Here is a 26,321-nt window from a genome sequence, read left to right on the forward strand (position 1 = left end):
TGAAGGAGATCAAATTACCCTGTCACCACAGGAAAGGGCACTAGTCCTTTTCAGACGTGCTTTGTAGATGCCTGCAGTGCACATCACCTATTGATAAAGCCTGCTTTATTTCACAGCTCTCAATTCTTTGCCTTTCATGAGCACTAAATTCCACACCACAAAGTTAAAAGGAAAAAAAAAAAACCAACACAACTAATTTAGGAGAAGGATTAACTATTTTGATCAGCATGGAAAATTAGGTGTATATTTGACCAAGAATAGTCAGGATGTAAATTGGAACTACTAATTTTAGTTATTTTGCTTTTTTTGCTAGTTTATGTTCAAAGTTACACAAAGTCAGAATAGAGAATATGCTTTCTCACACCTTTTTTGGTTCAAAAATAGCAAGAATCTGTAAAAGCAAAATCTTTTCTGTTCTTATAAGGAGAGGCAGACAATATTCTTTGTCATCACTCAATCTGTACTCTTTAACTGTCTCTGTGTACAGTACAGATGGAAATCTTACTCTGTGGCCACATCTAATAACTCTTTGGATAGAGCTGCAAGTCTGTTGATTTTAGTGTAAGGAGAAACTTGAGAACATCCTAGCTTTTTTATGAATCTTTGTTACTTCTGCAATTGCTTCCTTCTCATCAGAATTTGTGATTGTGCACACAGCAAAATAGAGGTGCTCATAGGGTTAACTGCAAGCCTTGGTCAGGTTTGCAGTTGCCAAGTCATAGATTTCAGACAAAAGATCTACAATCCAACATTTTAAAATCCAAGTATAGGAAATACCTTAATACAAGCTCTGTATTGCTTTGATAGAGCTAAAATAGAAGCAGAGGACTGGCAGCTACCTCTGGAGCCAGTTTACCCAATAGAATGTTAGTACCTCATGTAATCTTTCAGAAATTATGATGAAATTCTACATAAAACCCATTTGAGATCCTACTAGATCAGTCAGAAGAGTCCTCCAAAACTTGTTTGCATTAAGACTTAGCAACCTTTTCTAATTTCCACATATAATTTAGCTATCATTATTTTTTTTGCCTTCTTGTACTTGCACCAACACTTTTGTTTCTATTTATAATTCTTTCTGGTCTTCAGTTCTTTTGTGTATCAAGAGAAGATTTGCTATGCTGTGCAAGCAAAGCTTTTCCATTGTCCTCCACATTTCTCTTGTCATTTCATTATTTACAGCATCTATAAATCATTGCTTGTAATATGCCTCTGTAAAACCAATTGAGTATCCAGATTTAAGGTTTCAGGTTAAGGTTAAATAAGTTACAACTGAGCTATTCAAATGAACTTTATGTAGCCACAGTTGTATACAGGAAACTGGATTTATTTATTTTTGGTTCTTGGCTGCATTTAGTATTTTCACAATCTATTTCCTTTATTTAGCACAGTAGGTAAATACACATATCTCTTCTTTCCTGCAGTGTCCAGAAGATTCTCACAAGTACTTCGGCGACAGACATCACTAAATCATCTCTGCCAAGTAAATATTTCCGTTTCCCAACTTTATTGAGTACCATTTTTTCTAATGTTTCAAATAACCTTATGAATTGGCAGGTTGGACTTTACCTGAAGAGGAAGAGATCATGTAAGCAGTTTATGCCAAATATATATTGTGACCAACTTCACACTTCACAAAATCAAAAAGTAATAGGCAAAAAAATGCTTTTCTAGACAACTGGCAACCCCTGATCATTAAAATCAGCAGGAAAGTTTTATAAAACAGAATTTCTATTTGGTTTGAGGAGATGGTTCATTTCCATTAACTAAATGAGAGGCATTCCTTTTGATTTCAGAGCTGTTTGTATCAGGCCAATTGCAAAGCAAGGAAAATTTCTATATGTCTGACAAAAAATGTAGAGCCTAATTGTGAATTATAAATCAAATGTAAATTAGTAAAAACCAAAATAGTTGAACCACTTCTGTTTTAAACAGAAATATTTTCACAACCATAACAAGAGAATATAAAAACTACTGTGAAGTGTTTTTTTTTCATGAGTTACTATTTTAATTATCTATCAGAAATTCAAGAGGCCAAATTCTCTGTAGTATCAAAAAGGGGAGGATGGATTTAATTTACTGGTATTTTGCCCATGTATAGGAGTAGATTTTTTATTTTACCTGCCAAACTGAAAACTCCACTTTTTGAGGCTGTATCAAACACCCCAGACTAATCCTGGGAGTCATGAAGCCCATAGGAAGAAAGTCAGGCAGAAAAAAGACCAACGCTCCTACAAGGAATTATTTGTAGATTTCTTCCTCCATTATTTTAGTGTTGGAGGCAGAGATGTCAGTGCTACCTTTGCCCAAGCACGGTGGATGATCACTGAACTTTGGAGCTCCTTAGGGATTCAGAGAAAATTCAGATACAGAGACCACAGCCTTCTGCATCAGACCTGGGATCAAACTGATTACTTGCATGAAAGTTCTCTTGCATGAAGATCCATCATTTCCTTGGGGAACATGATAACCTTAGAGTGGGTTATCATTTCTGCCTCACTTACAGAGATCTGATGCCCATCATATGGCCATGATTTTGTGTCATTTTGTTTTCTCTCAGGCCATGCTCCCCATTAACATCAGCAGCTCCTGTCTCAACCAGCCGAGAAGCAGATCTCAGTGGAGAGACAAATGAGCTTTAACCTTTTCATGTGCCTAAGGAAAGGATGAGAGTCTTCACAGTTCAGGAGAGGAGAGGGTGCAATCTTGGCTGGGGATTGTTTGGTTTTGGTTTGATTTTTCTTGATGCTTTTTGGGTTTGAACTGAAGCTGGTCAAGAAAATCCACAGAGCTGTTAGAGACTGAGCAGTCTAGCAACAACACCACCAGATTAGGGGTGCCTATTGGAGTTTGTGGTGGATGAAAGCAAAATACTTGCAGCTGATGAAAACAGGATAACTTACTTGGGAGTTCTCTGTGGTTAGAGGGCCCTGCAATGTCCCTAAGAAACCAAGCTGGTGGGAGGGGTCCAGAGGAAGATCAACTTAGTGAGCCTAGCTAAGGAAGCGTAAAAGGGGATAAAGTCTATTTTTTAAACTAATAAACCATGAACTAATGAATAGATTGGATTGGATTACAGGCATCAAGAACGGTGATCCACAGTGCAGACATCACATTTCAAATGCTGGAGGACTGGAGGAATGTGGATCTGAACAGCATTACCAAACAAACCCTATATACTATGGAGGACTCACGGGAGGAACACAGAAAGCTCATCATACAATGTAAGAGTAGAACCCTCAGATAAAGCCAGGTGAACCTCATTTCCTGCTGGAAACAAAGCTCAGTGAATAATGCTGTTTTTGCAGCCATTGGTTTACTTGGAAATGCAGAGGAAATGCAGAGACCTTCATAAAAATGTAAGGCTCTCTCGGGGTCTTATGTTCTGAGGTGTAAATCTGAGCGTGGTGACATTAATTAATGAATTTCTTTCTGGTATCTAGAACAGCCAATGGCTAAAAAACTTGCACCCAAATTCAGAGGATGTTTTTCCATGAAAATGGGCATATTAAATCTGTGAGTTAACCATTGATAAATCTGATTAAGTCCAGCATCTTCTGCTGTAGAATCGCAGCAGAGTTTTGAATGTCATTGACATCAGAAGTGGCTGTGTATTTGAGTGCCTTGTAAAATTTATTTCTAAAAATCTCCATTTTGCATAGTGTTTTCATAAACCAGACAATTTGATGGGACGAGCTCTTTTACCCTGAGCTTTTTTGAGTAACTAGACATGCCACATCATTCAAACTCACAGGCTACTTTAGATTCTGCCTAGTAAAGAACATGAACTAAAATGTGACTTTGGAAAGGTTAGTAAATTCATTTTAGAGGCAAAGATCTTTTACAAATATGAAAATTAACTTGCATTGTTAAGCAAGTGTGCATGGTTTAAAGCTTACATGTAACCCTAAGCACAGCATTTGTCCCTCTGAGGCACCAGAGCTGATCAGCTTTGTCTTTAACATCGTTCATAATCTCAGTTCCTCGTGAACCTGCTTGTTGTATTGCCATCTCTCTCCTGAGGAGGACCAGTCACCTTTTATCCAGAACCAGCTTTAATGGGGAGCAACCTGGGCAACCACTTGTGGGAGCCCCGCAAGGATAGGTTTGCTACTGGGGGTAACTCTTTCAATGAGTGGCTGGGAAAAGAAGGGGTGACACCTTCACGTGCACACTGGACAGTGCCAGGGTGAATTTGTCACTTGTCCCACTGTGTTAACACTGGGAGTCTTCTGCCCACTTGAAGGATGCACCTTGCATTTGCTGTTAGCTCTGCTTTCCAGTGACAGGTACTGGTACTCTTGGTACTCTTGGTACTCTTTCCTCTCCTCCTTAACCCTTGGTTGATTTCCTGTAATGGCCCTCTTCTCTTTTGAAGATATAGAAACTTCAGATGGCTGCATATAATGAGATTGGAATCTGTAAGTTGGGTGCATCTTTGTATCGCCTACTATGTTTTCAATATCTACCCCCCATCCTCCCACTGTCAAAAAAAAAAAAAAAGAATTCTTGATGTTATAATCCCTAGTAACATTTAAAAAATTGCCTCTCATTCATAAAATCCTTACTGTTTAGGAAAGCTTTGTTTATATGATATTTAAATGCAAACTTACTTGTAATAAAATGGAGTTTTCCTGAATGGTAATGGATTTGAACAAGTTTTCCCATATTTTAGGCCTATATAATCATATATGCAGCTACCTAGGAATGATAACATGAATGTTCACCATGAGATGGAATTCCCACTGAGTTGTGCAGATATGTATAGAGATTATTCTAGAACTTGGATTTTTTTCTCACATCTTTGGTGTTTATTTTGCTTGGCCAAACATATTTTCGAAGATCACACTGTGACTCATACGGCATGGAATTAAGGCCAGCTTTCACATTCTTGGTATTAATAATCAAGAAAGTACAATTTCTAGCTACAGTAACTGGGAAAAGAAGTCTGTAAGCCTGTAAAGCAAGCTTAGAGGAAAACAGAAAAATCTCTTTAAGAGAAGGTCTTTCCTGCTCTGGTATGGTAGATGTCTCTGACACAGTTTCTTGTTCATTTCCTCTTTCTCAGATCTTGTTGAGGTATCTTTAACAGTCACTAAGGGCTAGACAGTTCCTTTTCTCAAAAGTTGTACACAGTTGCATTGCTTCAGCAGCAAAGCAGGCAATTGATTTGTTTTTCCACTCTTGCTTCCCTCTTTGCACAGCATCTGAATTACTTCATCTGTTTTATCAGGCAGTTTTTGTCCAGCCAAATACCTCAGGTAAGGAGGCAACATTTAGATTTATCTATGAGCCTATTCTGAATAAAGAGAGGTTTCCCATTCAATGAAGCCAGAGGATGGCCCAAACATCATTATTTCCCTCCTTCTCTAACTAATGTTTCTGACCATCCAGCCTTTGCAAGTCTAAGCTGAAGAAGGTTAAAGTCAGGTGTGAAGCAAAGTGCATTCCTGCTGATCTTGCTGATCAAACTTAGAGAGCAGGGAGAATATTTTCTGCACTGTTCTAAGCCTCTCTGGCTCACTTCTCTAGCAATCATCTCAGCTTTGGTTCTTCCATCTCCCTAAAAATCTTTCCTGTGGAAATCCCCTCCTTCTGTTTTCTATAACTGAGCATAAATGGAACTGTAAACCACACTGAGATCATCCTGTAACACAGAAGGGAGGAAGTATCTTTCTTCTTGACTTACTAGGCCTTTTACTTTACCTGAGTTAAAGAATCATTTCTTAAATGTCAGTTCTTTGATTCTTTGCCTTTCAGCCACTGATTCTCATAAATAAACCAGAGACTTGCAGTTTTAAGAGCTGCAGCAGAATGACTTTCTGTATTAAAATATGAATATGTGTACTTAGGAGAGGCTAAAATGTATACAGGTTGTTTTTTGAAAATGTTCTTGATAAATGAGGTATAGTGTTTTTGAATTGATAGTGATTTGTTTTTGCAGACGCAAAAGTTTATGGAGATTCTTTGTGCATCTGGCATTGCAAATAGATGATTTGCTGCAGTTAAATCATGTTTTTGCAAATAAAGCATTATACAGATGAGAGCCCTATCAACAATACTTATCCTCTTGGTGTTCAGGAGTTTCTTTATGCATTTCTTAATCAATTTCATGCATGACCTTTTCTCATCGCCAGGGTTAAGGCTTAGCTTTGCACCCTTCATAGAGAACACCATTAATGTTTCACTTACAGGCTGATGTGACAGCTCAAGTTTAAATCAAGATACTAATTTTAAACAAATAATTTATTAAATTTATTTGCTCACATTAAAATACCACTTCCAGTAACTCCATCTTTTTTGGTAGAAACAAGATCAGAGACCAAGCAAACTTACTGGGTCAGCACCAAGAAAGATACAACTGTTACACCTAAGCAATCGACTATAAAAACCACAGCAAACTTGTGATGTTTTTGGCAGCTTTTTGTGATTCGTTTCTGTTTTGTTTGAAAATATAAGTCCTGAAGAAGGTTGTTTGGTTTTGTTTGTTTTTTTTTTTTTTTTGTCTGCCAGTGTATCAGGAGTTTGATCACCTTCTGGAGGAGCAGTCCCCCATTGAGTCGTACATCGAGTGGCTGGACTCCATGGTGGACAGATGTGTTGTAAAGGTTGGTATGCAGGAGTAAGGACCTGTGTCACTGGTGTGCATTGTGACCTCTATTCAGGTCATAGAATTTTAGCAAAAATAAGAAGATGGGGCAAGGAGAGCAGGGAGAATGCCACCAGGCATTGGTAACAAAGCAGCAGTGGGCAAAATGTTCAGTGTGAGAACTCCTCGCATTCAGAATTCTGCTTTTTTCTGTTCTTCTCTACTCTATCCCAAAAGATTATAGTCAAGAATGGAAGTGGGTTGAGGTTTCCAATCAAATCAATATTTATTTTCAGTGAAATAAATAATCTAATCTGGCCATTTAAGATTTCAATGAATAATGTACCTAAGCTAGCTAATTCATTTATATGCATTCAAATGTAAGGAAGAAAGTCTACTTTGTGATCCAGTGAAGGACATATTTATGTTGCCTTTTGAGCTATTTTGGGATACTGAGGACTTTTATTGTATTTTATTTTATTTTAGGTGGATGCAGAAAGCTAGTAACAAATCTTTACAAAACATTTTCAAAATCAGGCATCACTCTAATATTACATAGAGTATGAAACTTATGTGACTATTTTAATTTCTGGCAATAGGTATACTTTGTATTAGGGTGTTCTATTAGAATTTAAACTTCTCATGCCGGTTAAGAAGTAGGAAAAAAACCTATATGCTTCCTCTCTGCTGCAAAACATCCATACAGAAAACGACACATACATCCCCAGCTTACCACCAATATTTTGATAGTTTTGGGGATGTTTTCTTTTAGTCAGGGGAATGCCATTTGGAATTCAGACCATAACTGGTTAATTTTAATACATTTTAATTTTAACTTGATACTAGTTTTATTAGCTTATTGGATGAAAATAATTCTTTAGCTCAATGTGGTGATAGTTAATAAATTTTTGAAGAGCTGATGCCTGAAGTGTGCTTTCTGGAAAGTATTTTTGCAAGTAAAATGACTATGTGAATTCAGAAAAATAAAAACATGAAGGAACAAAAAATTTATACTCAATAGAAAAACTTAATTGAAATATTAATATAGATTTTCAGTGTAGATCAAGCATTCTTGAATATAAATTGCTTCCCTGAATGGAAAGAAGAAAAAAGATGTAAGTAATTATGCTAAAAGGAAGATGAGAGCAATTTTTTTGGCAGTCCTTTTATATTTATGAAGGAAAATAGTGTTGAATAGTACTTTATGTTCTCCTTTTTCTGAAGACTGCATATAGTTACAAGATGGCTTTCTGAAGGTTTTTGGGTGGGTTGTTTTTTTGGTTTGTTTTGTTGGTTTTTTTGTGGTTTTGTTGTTTTGGGTTTTTTTTGTTTGCTTGTTTAAGTTTTAGTGTATATTTTAGTATTAAGGTAATGGTAAGTAGTTTTTCAGTCTGAAAAAAGGAGATAGACATGTGCATCATTCAACTGTGTTGGACAATGGAAATAAAAGCTTCTCCATCTCAGCTATATTTTTTCTTGCAGGTAGCTGCTAAGAGACAAGGCTCTTTGAAGAAAGTAGCTCAGCAGTTCCTCCTGATGTGGTCCTGTTTTGGCACTCGAGTGATTCGAGACATGACTTTGCACAGTGCACCCAGCTTTGGTACTTTCATTTTGTTGTAGTAATTGCATTCCACATTCAGAAAAAAAAAAAAAGAAAAAAAAAAAAAAAAAAAAAAAAGTCTGTGTCCTGACTTCTACTGTAAAATTTAAATTAAAACGTAACCAGTTTTCACATGTCCAGGGCTCCACTAATAGAAAGAGTTGGGGCTACTGTCATTTTGAAATAATGCTCAGGCAGGTATCTGTCTTCAAGATCTAACCAGGGAGGCTGAAAACATTCCTAATTTCTTCTGTTTACTGTTAGCCCATGGCTGAAGTTACCAGCCACAGGTCAACAGGACATGGGAGCATTCCTTAATGCACTTCAGTGCAAAGAGAGCTTGGTTGCCCAAATCACTGTCACCATGAGTCACACTAAGAGAGGTGACTTTGCACTGAAATGGATTAAAAGCTCTCTAGTAAAATGCTTTGCCAGCTCTGCATTTAAAGGACATAGTATTTTAAACTGGTTTTAAACTACACACTAGTGTGTGTATCTATAACCTGGACAGATGCTCTTCCATTCTCTTAGAATTCAGTGAGGATGGAAAAATAGATTTTTACTTTTTAAATTAAATAGTGTGTTGCTGTTCTACACAGTTTCAAAAGAGGCTTTGTCTTGAACCCTGGGATAAAACCAGTTCAGATTAATATCAGTTAAAAGTAGGAATAACTCAAAATGGACTACTGCATCATGAATGTGAACATTTGCAGTCACTCTTAACCAGCTTTTGCATGAGGAATGTTTTTTGTAAATGCACATCTATTTGAATATGTTAGTAGAAGATTAACAATGAATTAATTTATTAAGGCACTGCATTGATCAACTGCAAATTTTTCTGCCAGCTGAGCTTTGATGTCCCTTATGGTTTTAGAATCATCTAATAGCTTAAATTCAGATACCATCAGAGATGCTGAATCTTGTTTTTTAGCACTTTGGGTTGCTACTCTTCTCTCTGCAGATGTAATCCCAATTTTGAAGCACAGGGGTACCAAACAAATGAAAAAATATTCCACATTAGTGCAGTGTTGAGGTTACACTGTTACAAGTCATGACAGGCTGACATGAAAGTGCCCCTAAGGATACATTGTTGTTACTGAATTGCACATTACAACATTATTTTTATTATTGTTCGGGATGTATTTCTAAACTAATCATGCATTCTCTGCTTCAGAGCATCAATCACCAAAACATGTTTAATCAAATGGGGATGTGCCAAATAGTTATTAGACCACCAATTGCTTGGATGGTCTGTGCTGGGATCCTCAGCTGTGATCTTACTAATTAACTTAAACATTTATGAGCTTCCCATGTAGAGAGTAAACGAGAAAAGTGAGAATTATCAGTTGGTTCCAGTTTAGGATGCTCTAAAATACAGTATATCAGATCTACCAAAAGAACTTACTTGTTGTCTCTGTTAGAGATTTGGCTCTTGAATGTTGAAAACTCTACCTGAGTTTTCAGGTACCAGGTTTTCTGGTAAAACTCTACCTAAAGCTAAGCTTTTAGGGTTTGGGAGTTCTTTTGTCTTTTTAGTTTACTGAGTGTGTCTGTGTGTACAAATGCATGATTCCCCTTTGTATATGGACACACACTTTTGAACATGAATTTGGTGTGTTTATACGTAACCACAGTCAAGGAAATTCTGTGCAGGTCACAGCTGATATTTTTCATGGCTTGCTGCTGTTATACTTAGAACTGGATCAATAACTGATTTTCAATTTGATAGCCAAAGCAAGAGGTTCTTTTTCAAAAAAGACCCTGGCTTTCAGTATGTAGCTGAGATAGTTTGGGTTTTTCATGAAATTTAGAAACATTTATTTTAAAAAAAGTGAAATCAAAGAGAATTCTTCTGTGTTTGCCACATTTTGGTGCTTAGACCCCAGCTGCCAGCCTCAGCAGTCTTGAGGCAGTGTTAATCACTGCCAGCACAAGATCTCCAACCAAAGGGCTAAAGGGCTAGAAGATTCCTCCTGTGGGAGGGTTTTCTCATCTTTTCTGTTGTAACAAGATCACTTCATACAAACCACATAACTATCCATTAAATAACAAAGGTCTGCAGTGAGGTGATGTGGGAAAAGCTGGTTCAGTTCTTCTTCTAACACTTATTCATAGAGGGTTAAGTTTTCCTTACTCAGGTGCAGCTTCTTTGGAGGCAGGACAAGACCTGAGCCTCCAGGTTTTCAAAGGGGAGAATGACCAAAACCTCATCCTAGTAAGCAGAAGCCTGGGCTATCCCTGCCTTGTTTCCACCAAAATGTTCCAAAAGTTATTTAACCACATGTATATAACAATTTGTATTAGTGATGCTACTCTTCTATTGCAAGGTTTTTTGGCACATTTTTAATGAATTAGAGTTGAGCAAATTCCAGAAGAATATCCCCTGAATGTAAACATCTCAGACCTAGATGTCAGGAACTCTTCTGTGCTTAACTGAACACAGTTTCTCCTTGCTTTTCAGAATAATGGATGCATTTAAGTGAGTTCTATAGAGAGAAGCAAAGATTATTTGCTGTTTTAAATATATACAGCATATATTTAACATATGCCTTGGTTCTTAGATAAAAAGGTTTGCATTTGTACTGCATTGGAAACTGTTTCAGTGGACTGATTCTTATTTTTGCTGCTTTATGCAATAAATAGACTCAGATGCTCAACATGTAATTTTTTTTAAGAAGTAAAATAATGTGTTAGATTATGGGATGTTTACTATACACAGGATGGTATATTTTTGTCTCTGAAATGTATGGTGCAGAAATCTGATTGGAGTAAGTTGGAATACCTGGCACTGGACTGACTAGCACAGATTTGATTCTGCAGAGCTTTTAAACATGGTAGGATGAGCAGGTTGAAACAATTCCTAGCAGAAAAAAAGCTCCCTCTCCCTTTTTCTCTCTGTTTGCCTCCCTCCCTCCTTCCTGTCTATGCATATCAAAGGCACAGTTGGTGGCAGTGTTTGGGTAATGCATCCAGTGCATGAAGTAACTAATTAGTAATAGAAGCTCCATGATTTTCTCCAGATCTGGAAATCTCACTATTGTTTTGCTACTTACACATAACTGCTATTTCTTTTAATAGCTGCTGATACTTACTGTACATTGGCTGGAAAATCATTGTCATGACTTCTGTTAACTTCTGAAAATTAGAGCCAAATGCTTTTCATTACTGTAACTACAGTCTCTTGAGTGACTTCTTACCTCTTCCTAAAGAACTGTATGATTTTCCAGCCACAGTTGGATCTGTTTCAGTTCTTCAAGATATATTTGAATGAACTAAATAGTTTCATGTGAAAAAAATTAGCTTGCAAACACAGAATAAATTATTATACATCATGCTGAATAGCTATTCACTACGTAGCTGAAATGTGTGCCCTGATATTGGTTTCACTCTATAACTTACATTTTGTTTGACTCATTTAAAAATCTAAAAATATTGCATTCATTCAGCACCAACAACTTGTTTGTCTAGTGTCTTTCACACAAATTCTGGGCTCAAAAACTCTGTGGAGAGTTTAAAAATACACAGTGGGAGAAATAATAGGAGAGGAAGAGAGAAATTCAAAAGAGTGACAAGGGCACTAGGGTGTTTTTAAATGTTCATTCAGTATTGCCAACCCCAAGTCTTCAAAATAAAGTACTAGACCCCCCCAAAAAAAGACTTTTTTTTTTTTTTTTTTTTTTTTTTTAAACAGCAGATCTTATGCTTGCTTGCATTTTAGCATTTAGTGTTCGTATTTCCAAACGTTGTTATGAAACTACAGGCAACTTCCCCTTATTATTGTTATTATTTTTTTGACTGAAGCTGAGCAAGGAGTTTGATGGGAAACACTAAATACCCTGAGCTCTGTGTACCATCACATGGAATTTGCCAAGGTTTAGGCCTGTTTTTCTTAACGTGGAAATACTTATTGAAAATAAATGCATTCAAGTCACTAGAATCTTGCCACTGAAAAACTGTAGTCAGACTAGTGAGCGTTTTGTGAAGATTCTTGATCATCTAGGTTTCCAGTGGGGAAATCCTGGGTCAGTAGCAAGATGACCAGCCAGGTCTGCTGTCTTCGTTGTACTGCTAAATTGAATAGAATTTTAATTAACAAGACTTTGAGCCCAAAAGATTTCTAAAAAGAAGTTTTCTGCAGTAAAGTGAAGATCTCCATTCTTTACCCTTGCAAAGCTGGGCAAATTTGTTACCATTTTTATTTTGCGTGGATACATGAAACAAATGAAAAAGGGAATGCTTCAGGTCCACCATCAGCCAAAGATTTCCTTCTTCCCTGTAGCAAAGGTGTTGCAATCACACAGGTCCTTTTTCTGTGCTGCCTTGCCCAAGAACACAAAGGGCCGTGTTCCCCTCCCAGTGTGTGTGCTCAGCTCGTATTAGTGATGACAGAAGCCATGCAGGCATGGGGTGAGAGAATGAAACACAAAGACCATCCAGGTCACAAAGAAAAAGAATGTGCTCAGAGCTGCTTTGAAAGCTGAATTGCCAGCTAGAATTGTATAAGGATATAGGGTCTTTCAAACCACTTCTTCTGCCCTTCAACAGTATATTTGAGCAGAGAAGCAGGAGTAGGGTCAGCTATGCTTTGTTGTGCTGAAAGCTAGTATCCTGAGCTAAACCTAGCTTCCCTGCAAAGAAACCAATCAGTATAAACTTTGAATTTGAAACTAGTTGCATCTTTTTCCCACAGGAGTGTTTTTCCTCAAAATGGAGCCACGGGATTTTGAAAGGAACACATCTAGATGAAACTTTTTTTTTTTTTTTTTTTTTTTTTTTTTTTTTTTTTGGCAGTAGTTCATCTCTCTTTCCCTCTCAGCTGGTGATTTTTCTCTGGTTTAAACCAGCTGCTGGACCAGCTATTATTTTAACCTTACTTCGTTTGCAGATGCCATAGTTACTATTTTAATAACTAACATGAACTTTAACAAAAATTTAAATCTATGATTTAGTCCTGTCTGGATCTATTTGCAGGTGTCATGGAATCTATTGCATAAACTGACCAAACTCATCTCAATACTTGTCAGTCTTCCCCTGCGAAGAGATACTATTACTTTCAGGAAGACACATCACAATGTCTCAGCTCTGATGCTTTGCTCCTATAATTTTCCTCTGAAATGCATCTATAGTAACTTCTTACACATCTATTTTAGTGGCTTTTTGTGCTATAGAGCAAACATTTCTTCACCATCCTTGACATGTATCCTTCTTTAAAAATTATGGGAAGCAAATCACTTCCTTTTTGCAAAATTAATCCAGCTATGCATTTTTAGTAATTTAAAGCCTATTATCCATTTCCCACATACTGCAGGTCGTCTTCTCCATACCAGTTTAAACTTGTACTAGTTTTTCTTGAACATGGGTGCAGAGAGTTTATGCAATATTTTGTGAGGTTTCACAAGTAACTTGTGCAATAGAATTAATACTTCTGTTTCTGCAGAGGAAGTATGAAACAGAGGGTGCTATAAATCCCTAAGGGCAGAGCTTCTTATAGCATGCTATAAACCTTTACTTCCATTACTCTGTTATGTCCATAACACGACCCAGTTCCTCCTAACAACGTTAGCAAGTTCTCCATCTGTACTCAAATCTTACTTGAAGATTTGTGGCAGACAATTATCAATATAAACTCCCTTTGTTATTGATTTTTGAGTGTATTTTTTTTACTCCATCTCCTGCATTTTCTTTTGTCCATACTTTCCCCTTGAGTCCTTTAGTCCTTAAGTTTTTCACATTCTTGTCATGGCAGTTAAGAGAGAGTATCCATGGCATCCTCAGAGATAAGTATAGAAACAGACCAAATATTTTGCTTCTGATGTGATTCTAACTGATAATTAGGAGAAGATAGTGTAGTAGGAGAGGAATGGCAGCACAAAGATTTGGCACAAGTCTTCCTGTTTAAGACATTCACTATTGCTGCTAATGCCTCTGTGTCTCACAGTTAATAGATGTTAATACAGCAGCAGATTTGAAAGATTGTTTTTTACCTTCCTATTGATTAGTTTCTCCTTTCTGTGTTCAATGACACAGGTATTTGAGAAAATTCATACCAGGGCATGTCACCACTAAGGATTCTACTTCTGATAGGAAAATATATCTGGCCCTTTAGATAAAAGGAAACAATTCCACTGTAGTGTAATTGTCTAAATGGTTCTATGCAATGCGGGAGAAGGAAACTGCATCAAGTCCCAGATCTCAGTCAGGCAGCCTCCTTGCACCACAAACCACGATAACTGGTTCTATATTCCTGTGTAAATCCAAGAGTGAACAGTGCTTGTTAGTCCCTGGTTTAGTTTGACCTCCCTTACCTTGAATGAGAGACATTTTAGTGACAGTAGGATATGGAAGCAGTCCTGAGTACTCAGTACTGTTTGTGTTGAATACCGTAATGATTGGTTTAATGAGTGTATTGAGATAGCCAATGGCTTTTTTGTTTGTTCACTTTATTACCAGGGTCTTTTCACCTTATTCACTTGATGTTTGATGACTATGTATTGTACCTGCTAGAATCACTCCATTGTCAGGAGAGAGCTAATGAGCTGATGAGGGCAATGAAAGGAGAAGGAAGCACAGGTAAGTTTGTTCTCTTATTCATCTTCTGTTGTTTTGTTTCATTGGATTCACTATTTGTATGTTAAGACACATTTTTATCCTCATCTAAACCTAGAAGCAAAGTGTTCTGTGGTTCCATCATGATTTGAAATGTCATTTGTGAGGGGGGTGTCCCTGGTTAATACATTCTGAAAGAGGCCTGCCTGGTTCATGATGTAACTCCAGGTGTCTCCCAGAGTTGAATCCCATTCCTAAGCACACACTTGGCATTCCCGTAAGAGATTTCTGTACTGAGCCTTTTACCATGGTTAGCCTGTCTAAGCCTCCAGTGTATTTCAGTGAGCCCAGTCTTTTTCTCACCCTGGTTTAACAGTGGATAAATTAATTGGTGTAACTCATAGCATCACAGAATATTTATGGTTGGAAGCGACCTATAAGATCATCTAATTTCAATATCCCTGCATGGGCAGGGACACATCCCACTGGGCCAGGTTGCTCAAAGCCCCATCCAACCTGGCCTTGAACACTTCCAGGAAGGGGGCATCCACAACTTCTCTGGGCAACCTGTGCCAGTGTCTCACCACTCTCACAGAAAAGAATTTTTCTTAATGTCTAACTCAAATCTACCTTCTTTCAGTTTAAATCTATTCCTCCTTGTCTTATTGCTACCTGCCCTTGCAAAAATTCCTTCCCAAGCTTTCCTGTAGCCCCTTTGGATACAGAAAGGCCACTATAATGTCTCCCTGGAGCCTTCTCCAGGCAGCTTTCTCAGTCTGTCCTCATAGGAGAGCTGTTCAAGCCCTCTGATCATCTTCATGGCCCTGCATCAGCTCTACATCCTTCTTGTGCTGGGGGTTCCAGAACTGGACACAGTACTACAGGTGGGGTCTCATAAAAGCAGATTAGACTGTATTTTACCAGTCTAAATAAGAGGGATAGATGGGAGAAGCAAGGAAAGACAAAACCCAAAGGTTTCTGATAGACTTGTGTTCTAAGTGCCCGTACAGAAGCATATTCTAAGTCCTGCTCCACTCTGCATGGACTCACCAGAGCAGAAGTGAACAGAGGTTGCCTTTAGTCTCTCTGCTCCTGGCAGCATGGCAGTAATGAGGGATTCTTAGTGATCTACCTCCCTTGCACCTCACATTAGTTTTGTTATGTTGAACCCCTTTGTTACCTTTGGAAAATTTCACTTGTAATTTTAGGGGTAGTTTAATTTGTTCACCCTGTGGATTTATGAGAAGAACAATATTTCAGTGATTAGGGTAATATCTTCTTTGTGCTGAAAGACCTCTTGGTTGTTTTTTTTCTTTGTCACAAATGGGTTCCTTATCCCTGTGTACCTTCCACATAGCTTTAGCAGGTAGAACTTTCTGGAGTGTCTTCCTCTTTTTAGTCAATGATGAGGGAAGGTCATGGCCAAAAGCCACTGGAATCCAGTGGATATTCCTCTTTCCTTCCAATGTCTCTAGAAGGAGTAGGAGCACCTGACTCAGACTGGACTCCTAATTTGGGTATCTAATAGTGTGTTACAGGAATATAAACTGTAAGCTAGTTGTACACTTGTTTCCTCTTTACACAACAGGAAAAGCAGCACTTTCCTTTAAGAGGTCTTATGAAGATACAAGGACGGCTGCAAAGTGGAACATTATAGAAGCACTCTTTAAAAAACTGTGAATCCCACAATGTATTTCTTGAAATACAGATACAGAACTTAACCTCTTGCTTAATTTTTGTTTTGTTTTGTTCTGGTTTGTTTTGTTTCTCAGTGTTCCACTACCTTTAAATATGTTTAATTATTTTTCTCTCACCCTGCAGCAGAACTAAGAGAAGAAATTATTCTGAGTGAACCAGCTCCTCCAACACCCTCCCCAGTGCCATTCTCCCCAGCTAAATCTGCCACCTCAGTGGAAGTGCCCTCTGCCCCCTCACCTGTCAGCAACCAGTCCCCAGAGTATGGTGTCATAGCAGCCACAACAGGTAGGTAGAGTTATAGCAGATGGAAGTGCTTGAAGACAGTTTTTGCATTTGGCCATCTGAAACTGAGCCTGAGAACATGATGTACGATCTTTCAAGAGTTGAGAAGCCTTCCAAGAGAGAAATCTGTTTAAAGAAAGTATCAGTTATACCTTCTCACCGTATCCAATCATGATATCTAGCAGGAAAAAGATCTGGTGTTTGCTACCCAAAGATCTAACAGAAGATCTCAAATCTCAGCATACCAGTACCTCTTCAATAGCTGAGGCCTTCAGAAGAGCAGATTTGTCACTTTATTTCTAAAGGGCTTTTAAAATCAATATCTTTTTTCCACATTTTTTTTTTCCCCTGAAAGAATTATTTATAAATGTAGCACTTTAGAGCATCTTCAATTACTTTAAGGGCAATCAGTCTCTCTGAAAACTTGTATATACTTTAAGAAAATGTGCCAAATATTTGGGGCTCAGTGAGATTTTCATAATCTTGAACCAGTACTGGTTCAGGAATTCCTAGTAGGTGAAGTGGGAATTGGATATTTTCAACATAGTTGAGACTCAAATATGTCTAAGTAGCAGTGCAAGTTTCTCTTAACAATGTTTTACACAATGTTGATAAATTTCATTTTTCAGTGTTAGAGACCAGAAGTTACACATCTGAAGCCTGTTTTCAGTTGCACACTCTCTTATGGCTACTCTTGAGGTAGTTGTATTCTGGCGGGCCCACAGATTTTGTATGTTCAAACGACAGTGTTTTCTTAACTGATGCAAAAAAAAAAAGGCAGAAATGTGAAGGACTTTCAGAAGGTATTCCAGGCAGTGAAAGTTCAGTTTTGCTGCTCCTCAGTGAAATGGGTGTATAATCAGAGTGTGGAAACTATCAGTTTTGTGATGTACTAGAAAAGTTGCAAAACCTTCTTGAAAGAAATGTCAGAAAATTATGATTTACCACACTGGAGAATTTGGCATTGTCTAAAGGACTCATAAATCTTTCTGACAAATCTTTTTCATGTTTTCAAAGGCGCCACAGGGAAGCACAATGCATAGTTGTGGTGGATAGAGATTTAAGAACATTTGTCACTAGATTGAAATGTAAGATTTTTTCTCTGTTGAGACCACACCATATTTAAGAGGAAAATAGGTTTGTATTACCTCCAGAACAGTTAGACAAGACACACATGATTCCTAGACATGGTAGGTGAGCACAGTGCTTTGGATCAGGCAGTGCTGGTCTGTGCTTGAGTCTGGAAACACTGATTTTGTGGGTAACTTGCTCTGTAGACACTGTGACCCAGTGGGATCACTGTGAACCAGAAACTAATATGATGCAGAACTGTACCTGGAAGTAAAATACCAAAAAGCAGGGAACTGTGTGCTCTCCAGTGGCACTGATAGTAGTGGAAATTTGAGGGACTTGTGTTCAGGCTGCAGAGACTGTAACCCCATGTGACTACCATAACTATTAACCCAAAGCTTATTCCATACTTATATAATAGCTTATATTTTCAGCTATCTGGTATCCTACATTTAGTTCACTTGATTTAGGTACTTGGCAGACACAGATCTGCACAGACCTGGGAACTGGACAGATCTTATACATCCCTCCTTAATCCCACCACTAATGGCAGTGGAATGGACCCACGTAAACATTGCAAATCCAACTCCTTTTTGTTCTGATGTTGTTTACTATTTTCTATAGTCTGTTTTATTCTCTCAATCTGACTTTCTCTGTGTCCTGATAAGGCCATGGTCTATTAGTTTGAGGTCTCAAGCCAGAAAAAAGGACTATTTGGGAACAGTGGTTAAAGGTCCTATTCCCACAGTACAGGCAGCAGAGCCTGATATAGGTGTTCCCATAGCACAGCTTCTCAGTTCTCAGGCAAGAAAGCTATTTCTGTTTATTTCAATTCTCTGTTGTTTTCCAGATTTTCATTTTTAAGTTGTTTTAAAACCTTCTGTTTGGTTGAATTGGATTTTATTCTTACGGTCTGGTGCAGTCTCACTTTTGCAAGTGTGAAAATCATTTTTGCCAGTGCAAGCCAAATTTGTCAATGGAAGTTAATGGTCTGGTAAACATTAAATATGAGTATGTAGCTATCCATGATTTTAATTTGTGCAACTAGTAATACCTCCATTTCTCATGTTCATCATGTAGATGAATGGATCACCTTTTAAGTTTGCTAATTGTAAGACCACGGAATGCAGGGTTCATTCACAGAAAGTAACACAAAATAACCATGTTATCCATGTTATTGCTATAGGAAATGGCTAATGTTTAAAATAGGATTGCCGAAGATATAGTACATGTAATCAAACTACTCTGTAAAGCAGCTTTGTGGCATTAACATACAGAATGTTTTGGAACAAGAACCTCTGTTCTGGAGAGATATAGCTAAAGTACACCACTGATTTTGTTATATGCCTTTTGTAAGGTAAATGTAAACCTCAGCAAATGCTTTGCAGACCTTGAGAAGTGGTTCCATTGGTTACCACCAAGCTCTCAGTTCCTCAGTTTAAGGCATCATTACTTCTTTCTTGTTTGTAGCATTAGCAATAAAAGTTAACTATTAAAGTTGCATTTTAACCTTTTTTCCTTTAGTCAGTCACAAAACCAGCAAATTAAATTGTTGCAATTACATGACACTGAGCAAAAGAAAGGTAAATCCTATAAACAGTATTCTGTGGTAGAACAACTGGCATGGCTCAGCGAAAGTTTTATTTAAAACTTTTTGTTAAGTTACCAGACATTTGAAAGGATAATGAGGCTCCATCCTGTCTAAATCACAAAGGCCAGATTAATGATTGTTCAAACTGCAACAATATTGTAATAAAAGTGATAGCTATATGGCTGACTATGCTATTCTCTCTTAAAGTCCCTCTTAAAGCTGTGATTACTCATTTGCCAGTGCAATGGTTTTTAGACAACTAAAAATGAACACTAACTGTAAGAAGTTCCTAATATATTAGTGAACTGATCTATGCAGTTTAGTGCCTACTTTCAAGAACTTTATGTGTGAAATGATTTTTCAGGGCAGCAATGGTTATTTTAGGTCAGTGTTCTTCCTAGTCTAGGCTAGGTATGAAAGTTCTGGGAGTCTGGCAGAGGAGATACTTGCACAGAACTACCACCTCTCATATCTTTGTGTGAGTACAACAGATTGCTGGTTTTTTGTTTTTTTTTATTTTCCCCACAGCTTCAGCTCCTGGACTTATATGATTACATGAGAACAATAACTGTTGTTAAAAAATCAGGATCTAATTCTCATAGCTGCAGAGTTTAAAAGTCAAAGGTTCTGATTTCAAAAGGCAATTCACCTCTTCCAAATGGAAGAGTTTGTGTTTTTTATTAAAGCTGATGGTTAATATAATCCCTTCATTGTACAGTGGCAGATTAGAGGTTTGACTCCAGATTTCTGATTACTTGAGGCTGACAGTACTGCTTACTATCAGATATAGTGGACAGTGCTGTGAGTGTCTTGCATGTAACTGGGTGGTCATTTACCCCAGCATAAAGCAAATTTAAAACACAGCATCATGAAGCAGCTTTTGTTTCTTTCTGCACTGGTGTACATGATGGCACCAGAGGCAGTTGGATTGACAGCAGTTATATTCAGCACCACTATGGGTCAGATGGCCTCTTGGTTAGTACTCTCAAAATCAAATTTTTCATTAAAAATAAAGGAAAAAGGAGTGATAATAAATGAGCTTCCCAATTTTAATCAAACCCTGCTTGTTCAGAACACAAAGAGGAGCAAAGTGTTGCTCAATCACTATTGTTTTTGCTTATTTCAGAAAGCAGTTCAGTTGGGTTCAGTCATATCTAAGAGAGATTTCATCTCCTGGAGTTCAATTCCTCATCCAGATGGGGAAGTTAATCATATAGGGCTGGGACATGAAAAAGCTAACTGTGAAAAACTTTCAGAATTACCTCATTCCTCTATTTTCACAATGTTGGTTGTGTCCTGCCTGAACAGATATATATGTACATATGTTTACAAATCTACTGCCTTCTTCAAGCCTTCTTGTCAGTATCTGTGACTAGGTCGCTGAAAATAATGGCATCCCTTCCACCAAGGGGAGGAGGACTGAGGCAAATGTAGATCCCCAAGAACATCCTGAAAAAAACCTTGAACAGCTTTCTGCCATTATGTAAATCCAGAGTAAAAACCAACATACATTTACTTCCAAACCATAACCTCCAAAACAAAATATTTCCTAGAGTAGACATGTGAAGTTCTACCTTGTAGCACAGGGGACAATTGTTGGTCAGAAAAATTAAAGATATTCACAAGTCTTCCAGTGCAAGACTTGTTCTCTGTATTTTTTTTTCTGTGTTGTCTGACAGGCACAAAGCATGTTACACCCTAAACATTTATTTTAAAATTGAACTGAGGTAGCTGCCAGTTAGACTTGAATGCCAGGAGTGGTCAAGTCCTCACATTCAAAGAGTCTAAATTCCCACAGGCAGCACATGAAACAACTTGCTGTCCTGACTCATTTTCCTCAGACTGAGATAAGATCCCTATTATTTAAAAAAAAAAAAAAAAAAAAAAAAAAAAAGGAAAAAAGGAAAAGGAGGTTGTTATAATGGTTGGGGCTAGCCAAATTAACCATATTTGGTAAAGTACAAAGGATCTTTTGGCCCTGTTATTAATTCTTCTTTTAGATCAAGGAAGGTTAAGAGATTTGTGGCTCAGTGGCCATTTTTTTCTTCAAAACAATTAAATCAGTTTGAAGTAAAATTTTTGGTTTATGGTGAACTTAAAGAGTGAAAAAGTAAAAAAACCCCAGTATGATACCTAAAAATAATTTTTTGGGTTTTCACACCATCTTTATTGTCCTTCTTTTCTTTCTTTCTTTTATCTTTGTTACTGCCTTTTGAATTTCAGGCCTGTTTTGAAACAAAGTTTCAAATTTTGTTTTGGAAAATAACACTAGGAAAAAAATATGCTGACCTTTTAAAACCCAAGTGTTTCAGCAAAATATTCTGCAGACAAGTGGTTGATATTTTCAAAACAGTTTTTCCTCTTGTTTTCAGATGAAGGTACTTGGTGACCACATAAGTAGTTTTGTCCCCTTCCACAAAAACTGTATCTTCTTAAACACTTCCTTAAACACTTCTCTTCCACTCAAGGAACCATGACTGCCCACAGCCACAGCAGTACTGACACATATGTCTCCTCTTTGGCCTCAGGGGTCTCAGTGGTCCTCTTCAATGGGAGAACATAAAAGACTGAAAATTCAAGAGTCAGTGACAGAAAATGCAGGTGTGTGAAAAGAAGCCAAGCACAAATATCCTTGGTGATAAAATATCCAAGGATGTCTCCGCTCTCAGAGCAGCAAATCACACTCTGCTCATGTATTTCAAGCTGAACTTAACCTCATGAAACTCAGAGGGCCCTTGTTCACACCCAGAATTAAGCACTTCCTATTTCAAAACATTATTTGTCTAATTTTGGTAAATAAAATCACATACACCTGAAGAAAATGATGCACATCTGAGATAGGCCTTTCATTCCCCAAAGCCAGGGGGTGGATGCAGACCTGATAATACAATCATTTCCTGCTCTGAATTAGGCCCTTTCATACTACAGGAAGTCCTAGAATCCACACTGAAAAAAAACCCCAAGTCACCTCCTGCAATTCCTTTTAGCTACTGAAAGAGAGTCGAGTGCCCGGAGACCCCCAAACTAGCGTTCACATTGGGTTAAACTCAGTGTTCTGGTCCTCATTTGCAGGGTAATCTCAGCCAGTATGGTCGTGACCTCCAGCAAGAGCTGTGTTATACTGGAACAATGGATCTGTCAGCTTCCTGAGTGAAAGGGGTGTGTGCAAAGGACAAAGGTTTCTCAGCAGCTGGTTCATGAATCTGGAGTTCCTGCCTGGAAGGGATCAGGATGATTAAAAAACTCAGCACCTTCCAAGCAAAATGGAAAGCCCACTTCTTTGCTTTGCTCTTCCCACACAAGCTCTACATGAAAAAATTAATTAAGTCCAGTCCCTGCCACCTCGAAAGAAGAAAGAAACATTATTTGGGGGAAGAAAATGGCTAGGCTATTTCAGTCTATATATTTGTTATAATCTGGAGATCTGCAACTGCGTTGGCGCTGCAAGGTCTGGTACCTGCTTAGGTGGAACAGATACAAACTGCAAAAGGATTCAAGAAATTCATTTGCATAACATCCAGCTTTTTCTAATCCTTCATTGTTCTGAGCATACTTCCTGCCTCACTCCAGGCCTGAGCAGCCTCAGAGCTGAACAGGCCAAGAGCCCACTCCATGTGAGAGAAAGACCTCAGGGTTCACTGCATCATTCCTGAGAAGTAACAGCACTGCTGGTCCCCTATCTCAAAGTCCTATTCCATTTTTTTTTCCTGAAAAGTGATAGACTCAAATTACAGCACCACACTGAAAGTTCAAGCTGAGTTATTCCAGATATGTCTTGTATCTCTGGATTTATGCAAACTACAGCTGGTATATTTCTATTTTATTTATACCTCAGAAATAACTGTTTTGTTCACTTTGGTTGAGGCTGGTTCAATTTCAGTGCCTATTAGGTTGCTTTCCTGAAACCATCTCAAAGCCTAACACCTCTGTGAACTACAGCCCATGCTAACTGTATTCCTTTAATACTTGTTTGTCTGCAGGAGCTATGCAATCCTATACGTGGTCACTCACCTACACTGTAACAACAGCTGCTGGGTCACCTGCTGAAAATTCCCAACAGCTGCCCTGCATGAGGAGCCCACATGTACCATCATCATCTGTCACACACCGGATACCTGTTTATCCCCACAGAGAAGAACATGGGTAAGTCACTTCAACTTTTTCTGTGGGTTTTGTCTAAACTTATGCATTGAGATTTTTTTTTGGAAATGCAGTGAAATCTGTTTCTTGATATCAATCTGATGTGATATCATTCTATGAGTGTTCTTATTCTCCTATTATTATGTCTGAGTTTTTTAATGTCTTTAAATTCTATTTAAAAAAACAGTGGACTTGGAGAATATTTTATAAAAGAGAAGGCTTCAATAGATTTCTTCTCTGATTCCTGTTTTCCTGTGCCATGTTCTATTCCAAAAGCTAAATGTGCCCAAAGAACAACCTTTCTATATCATGTCTCAGGAGAGAATCATAGAATCATAGAATTAGCCGGGTTGGAAGGGACCTCAGAGATCATCAAGTCCAACCCTTGACCCACCGGTGCGGTTACCAGACCATGGCACTGAGTGCCACATCCAGTCTCTTTTTAAATGTCTCCAGGGACGGAGAATCCACCACCTCACCGGGCAGTCCATTCCAATGTCTGATCACCCTCTCCGTAAAGAAATTCTTTCTAATATCCAACCTAAATCTCCCCTGGCACAACTTAAGACTGTGTCCTCTTGTCTTGTTGAAAGTCGTCTGGGAAAAGAGACCAACTCCCACCTGGCTACCCCCTCCTTTCAGGGAGTTGTAGAGAGTGATGAGGTCTCCCCTGAGCCTCCTCTTGTCCAGGCTGAACAGCCCCAGCTCCCTCAGCCTCTCTTCATAGGATCTGTGCTCGAGTCCCTTCACCAGCCCAGTTGCCTCCTTTGGACCTGCTCCAGGACCTCGATATCCTTCCTGAACTGAGGGGCCCAGAACTGGACACAGTACTCGAGGTGTGGCCTCACCAGTGCTGAGTACAGGGGCAATCCTTCTCCTCTGGTCAGCACTGCTGAGATCACATCTGAAGCACTGGATCCAGTTCTTTGCCCCCCAGTACAAGACAGACACAAACATACCAGAGTACACCCAGAAAAGGGCCACTTAAGTGATTGCAGGCCTGGAGTCCCTGTCATCCAAAAAGAGATTGGGAGAGCTGGGATTGTCAAGCATCAGTCAGAGAAGGCTCAGGGAAAGTCTTATCAATGTGTATAAATACCTGCTGGGGGATTCAAAGAAAATGCAGACAGGTTCTTCTCAGTGGTGTTTTTTGACAGGTCAAAAGGAAGTAGGCATAAATACAAGAAATTCTGTCTAAACATAAACAGACAGAAAAAAAACATTTTAATGTAAATGCATCCAACACGAGAGCAGATTCCAGAAAGTCTATGGAGTTTCTATCTTTGCTGATACAGAAATCTCATCTGGACATGATCCTCAGCAGCCTGGTCTAACAGACCCTGCTTTGGGTGAGGGATGGATGTTAGACCGGACAACCTCCTGATACCCAGCCTCAACAGTTCAATGGTTCTATGACTATTGTTAGACCTGCAAATAAAAAAAATGTACAAAGTTTCGAGAAATAGTCACATTTTCATCATAATATTCTAATCCCATCTCCATCATCAGATCTGTGCAATCCTCACTTGAGTGGTTGTAGAGCTCATAGATACCCATAATGAGAAAGAAACAGTAACAAAATAATTGATGGGGAGGGGTCAGGCACATGGCAAGATTAGCAAATACTCAGATGCTGACACGATGCAAGAGTTTCAAAAGAATTTACTGTGTTCCTCAGCCCCCCTGCATACTCATGAAGCTTTCAGAAGTTTTTTCCTAGTGTGGGAGATTGCATACTGTTTAGAAGGGTGACAATAGATTAGTTTGAACCCTGCATCTGCTTCCCTCTTGGATGTAGTTAGGTTTGGATTTTTGTGTGAAAGTCATTGCTAATCCCTTACTGGAACAACCTGGATATGGAGATATGGAACATCTGTCCTCTTCAGCAATATGATTGTTTGGTAGAGGGAGAAAAAAGGCAATAGGGAGGTTCAGGACCTAATAGAATGCAAAAATTGGAACAGACCACAGTAAGGCAGTGTATATCTAATATATATGCATATATGTATGGATTCATTGATCCTAAAGGAATCTCTTGTCTCTGGTATGTGATGTAAGGAAACTTTCTCATCTAGGTGAATCAACTTTTCTGAAAAGCAATGAAGAATTCTATAAACTGATTCATTTTGCCATTTGGTTTTATGTGTGATACATGGATAGAATTACTTTGGTGATGTTTCTAATCACATCTGCCTTCTTTTTTTGGAACTGACTTTGTAAGTTCACTGGGATAGGCTCTCTGTTAATTGTTTAAATGGCTTCTATTAGAAAGATTTTCTGATCTCGTTTGCTCTCTCTATAGTACTTTTAGAGTTGGGTTTTTTTATTATTTGTTATAAATTGTACTTAGTTTGGGTGTACAGCAAAAGTAACACATTGGTATTTCAGTTTTTATATTATTTGGGTCTGATGTGACATGTTGCTGAAAAAAAGCCCACAGGGAAATCCAGTGACCTCACCCATGACGTGTCAAAGCACAAGACTCATATAGTGCTCATAGTCACAGATTCAAGATAGAGCTTGGTTAAAATCATTAAAGAACTATATTTTCAGAGAGGAAAAGAAAAAGTAAAAGATTTTGTATGCAAGATTCAAACAGACAGCTACCACAGAAAGAAAGAAAAAATATCCAAATCTGCACTAAGTTTCCCAGGTTTCTGGAAAAGCAGCTGCTGAACCTGCAAAAACTGTGCCTCTCTCTCAAGCAGAGGACCCACCAGAGAGCATGAGCAGTATGGAGGCCACAAGCCATTCCGCAGCTGCAATTCCCACCAAATTCAGACTCTTAGCCATCTAGGATACCT

General features: G+C 38.3%; 1 protein-coding gene across 1 annotated transcript in view; it reads left to right on the forward strand.

Annotated features, from left to right (window-relative positions):
* Positions 1–26,321, forward strand: part of RFX4 (regulatory factor X4) — a 76,789-nt gene that overhangs the window by 35,842 nt on the left and 14,626 nt on the right. Inside the window, exons 9-15 of the mRNA XM_071728862.1 lie at positions 1,425–1,483; positions 3,080–3,224; positions 6,514–6,608; positions 8,072–8,189; positions 14,640–14,759; positions 16,557–16,718; positions 23,358–23,520. Coding sequence (XP_071584963.1) covers positions 1,425–1,483; positions 3,080–3,224; positions 6,514–6,608; positions 8,072–8,189; positions 14,640–14,759; positions 16,557–16,718; positions 23,358–23,520 — 862 coding nt within the window. The remainder of the gene's footprint in view (positions 1–1,424; positions 1,484–3,079; positions 3,225–6,513; positions 6,609–8,071; positions 8,190–14,639; positions 14,760–16,556; positions 16,719–23,357; positions 23,521–26,321) is intronic.

This window comes from Heliangelus exortis, chromosome 1, assembly GCF_036169615.1.
Source record: "Heliangelus exortis chromosome 1, bHelExo1.hap1, whole genome shotgun sequence".
Taxonomy (NCBI): Eukaryota; Metazoa; Chordata; class Aves; order Apodiformes; family Trochilidae; genus Heliangelus; species Heliangelus exortis.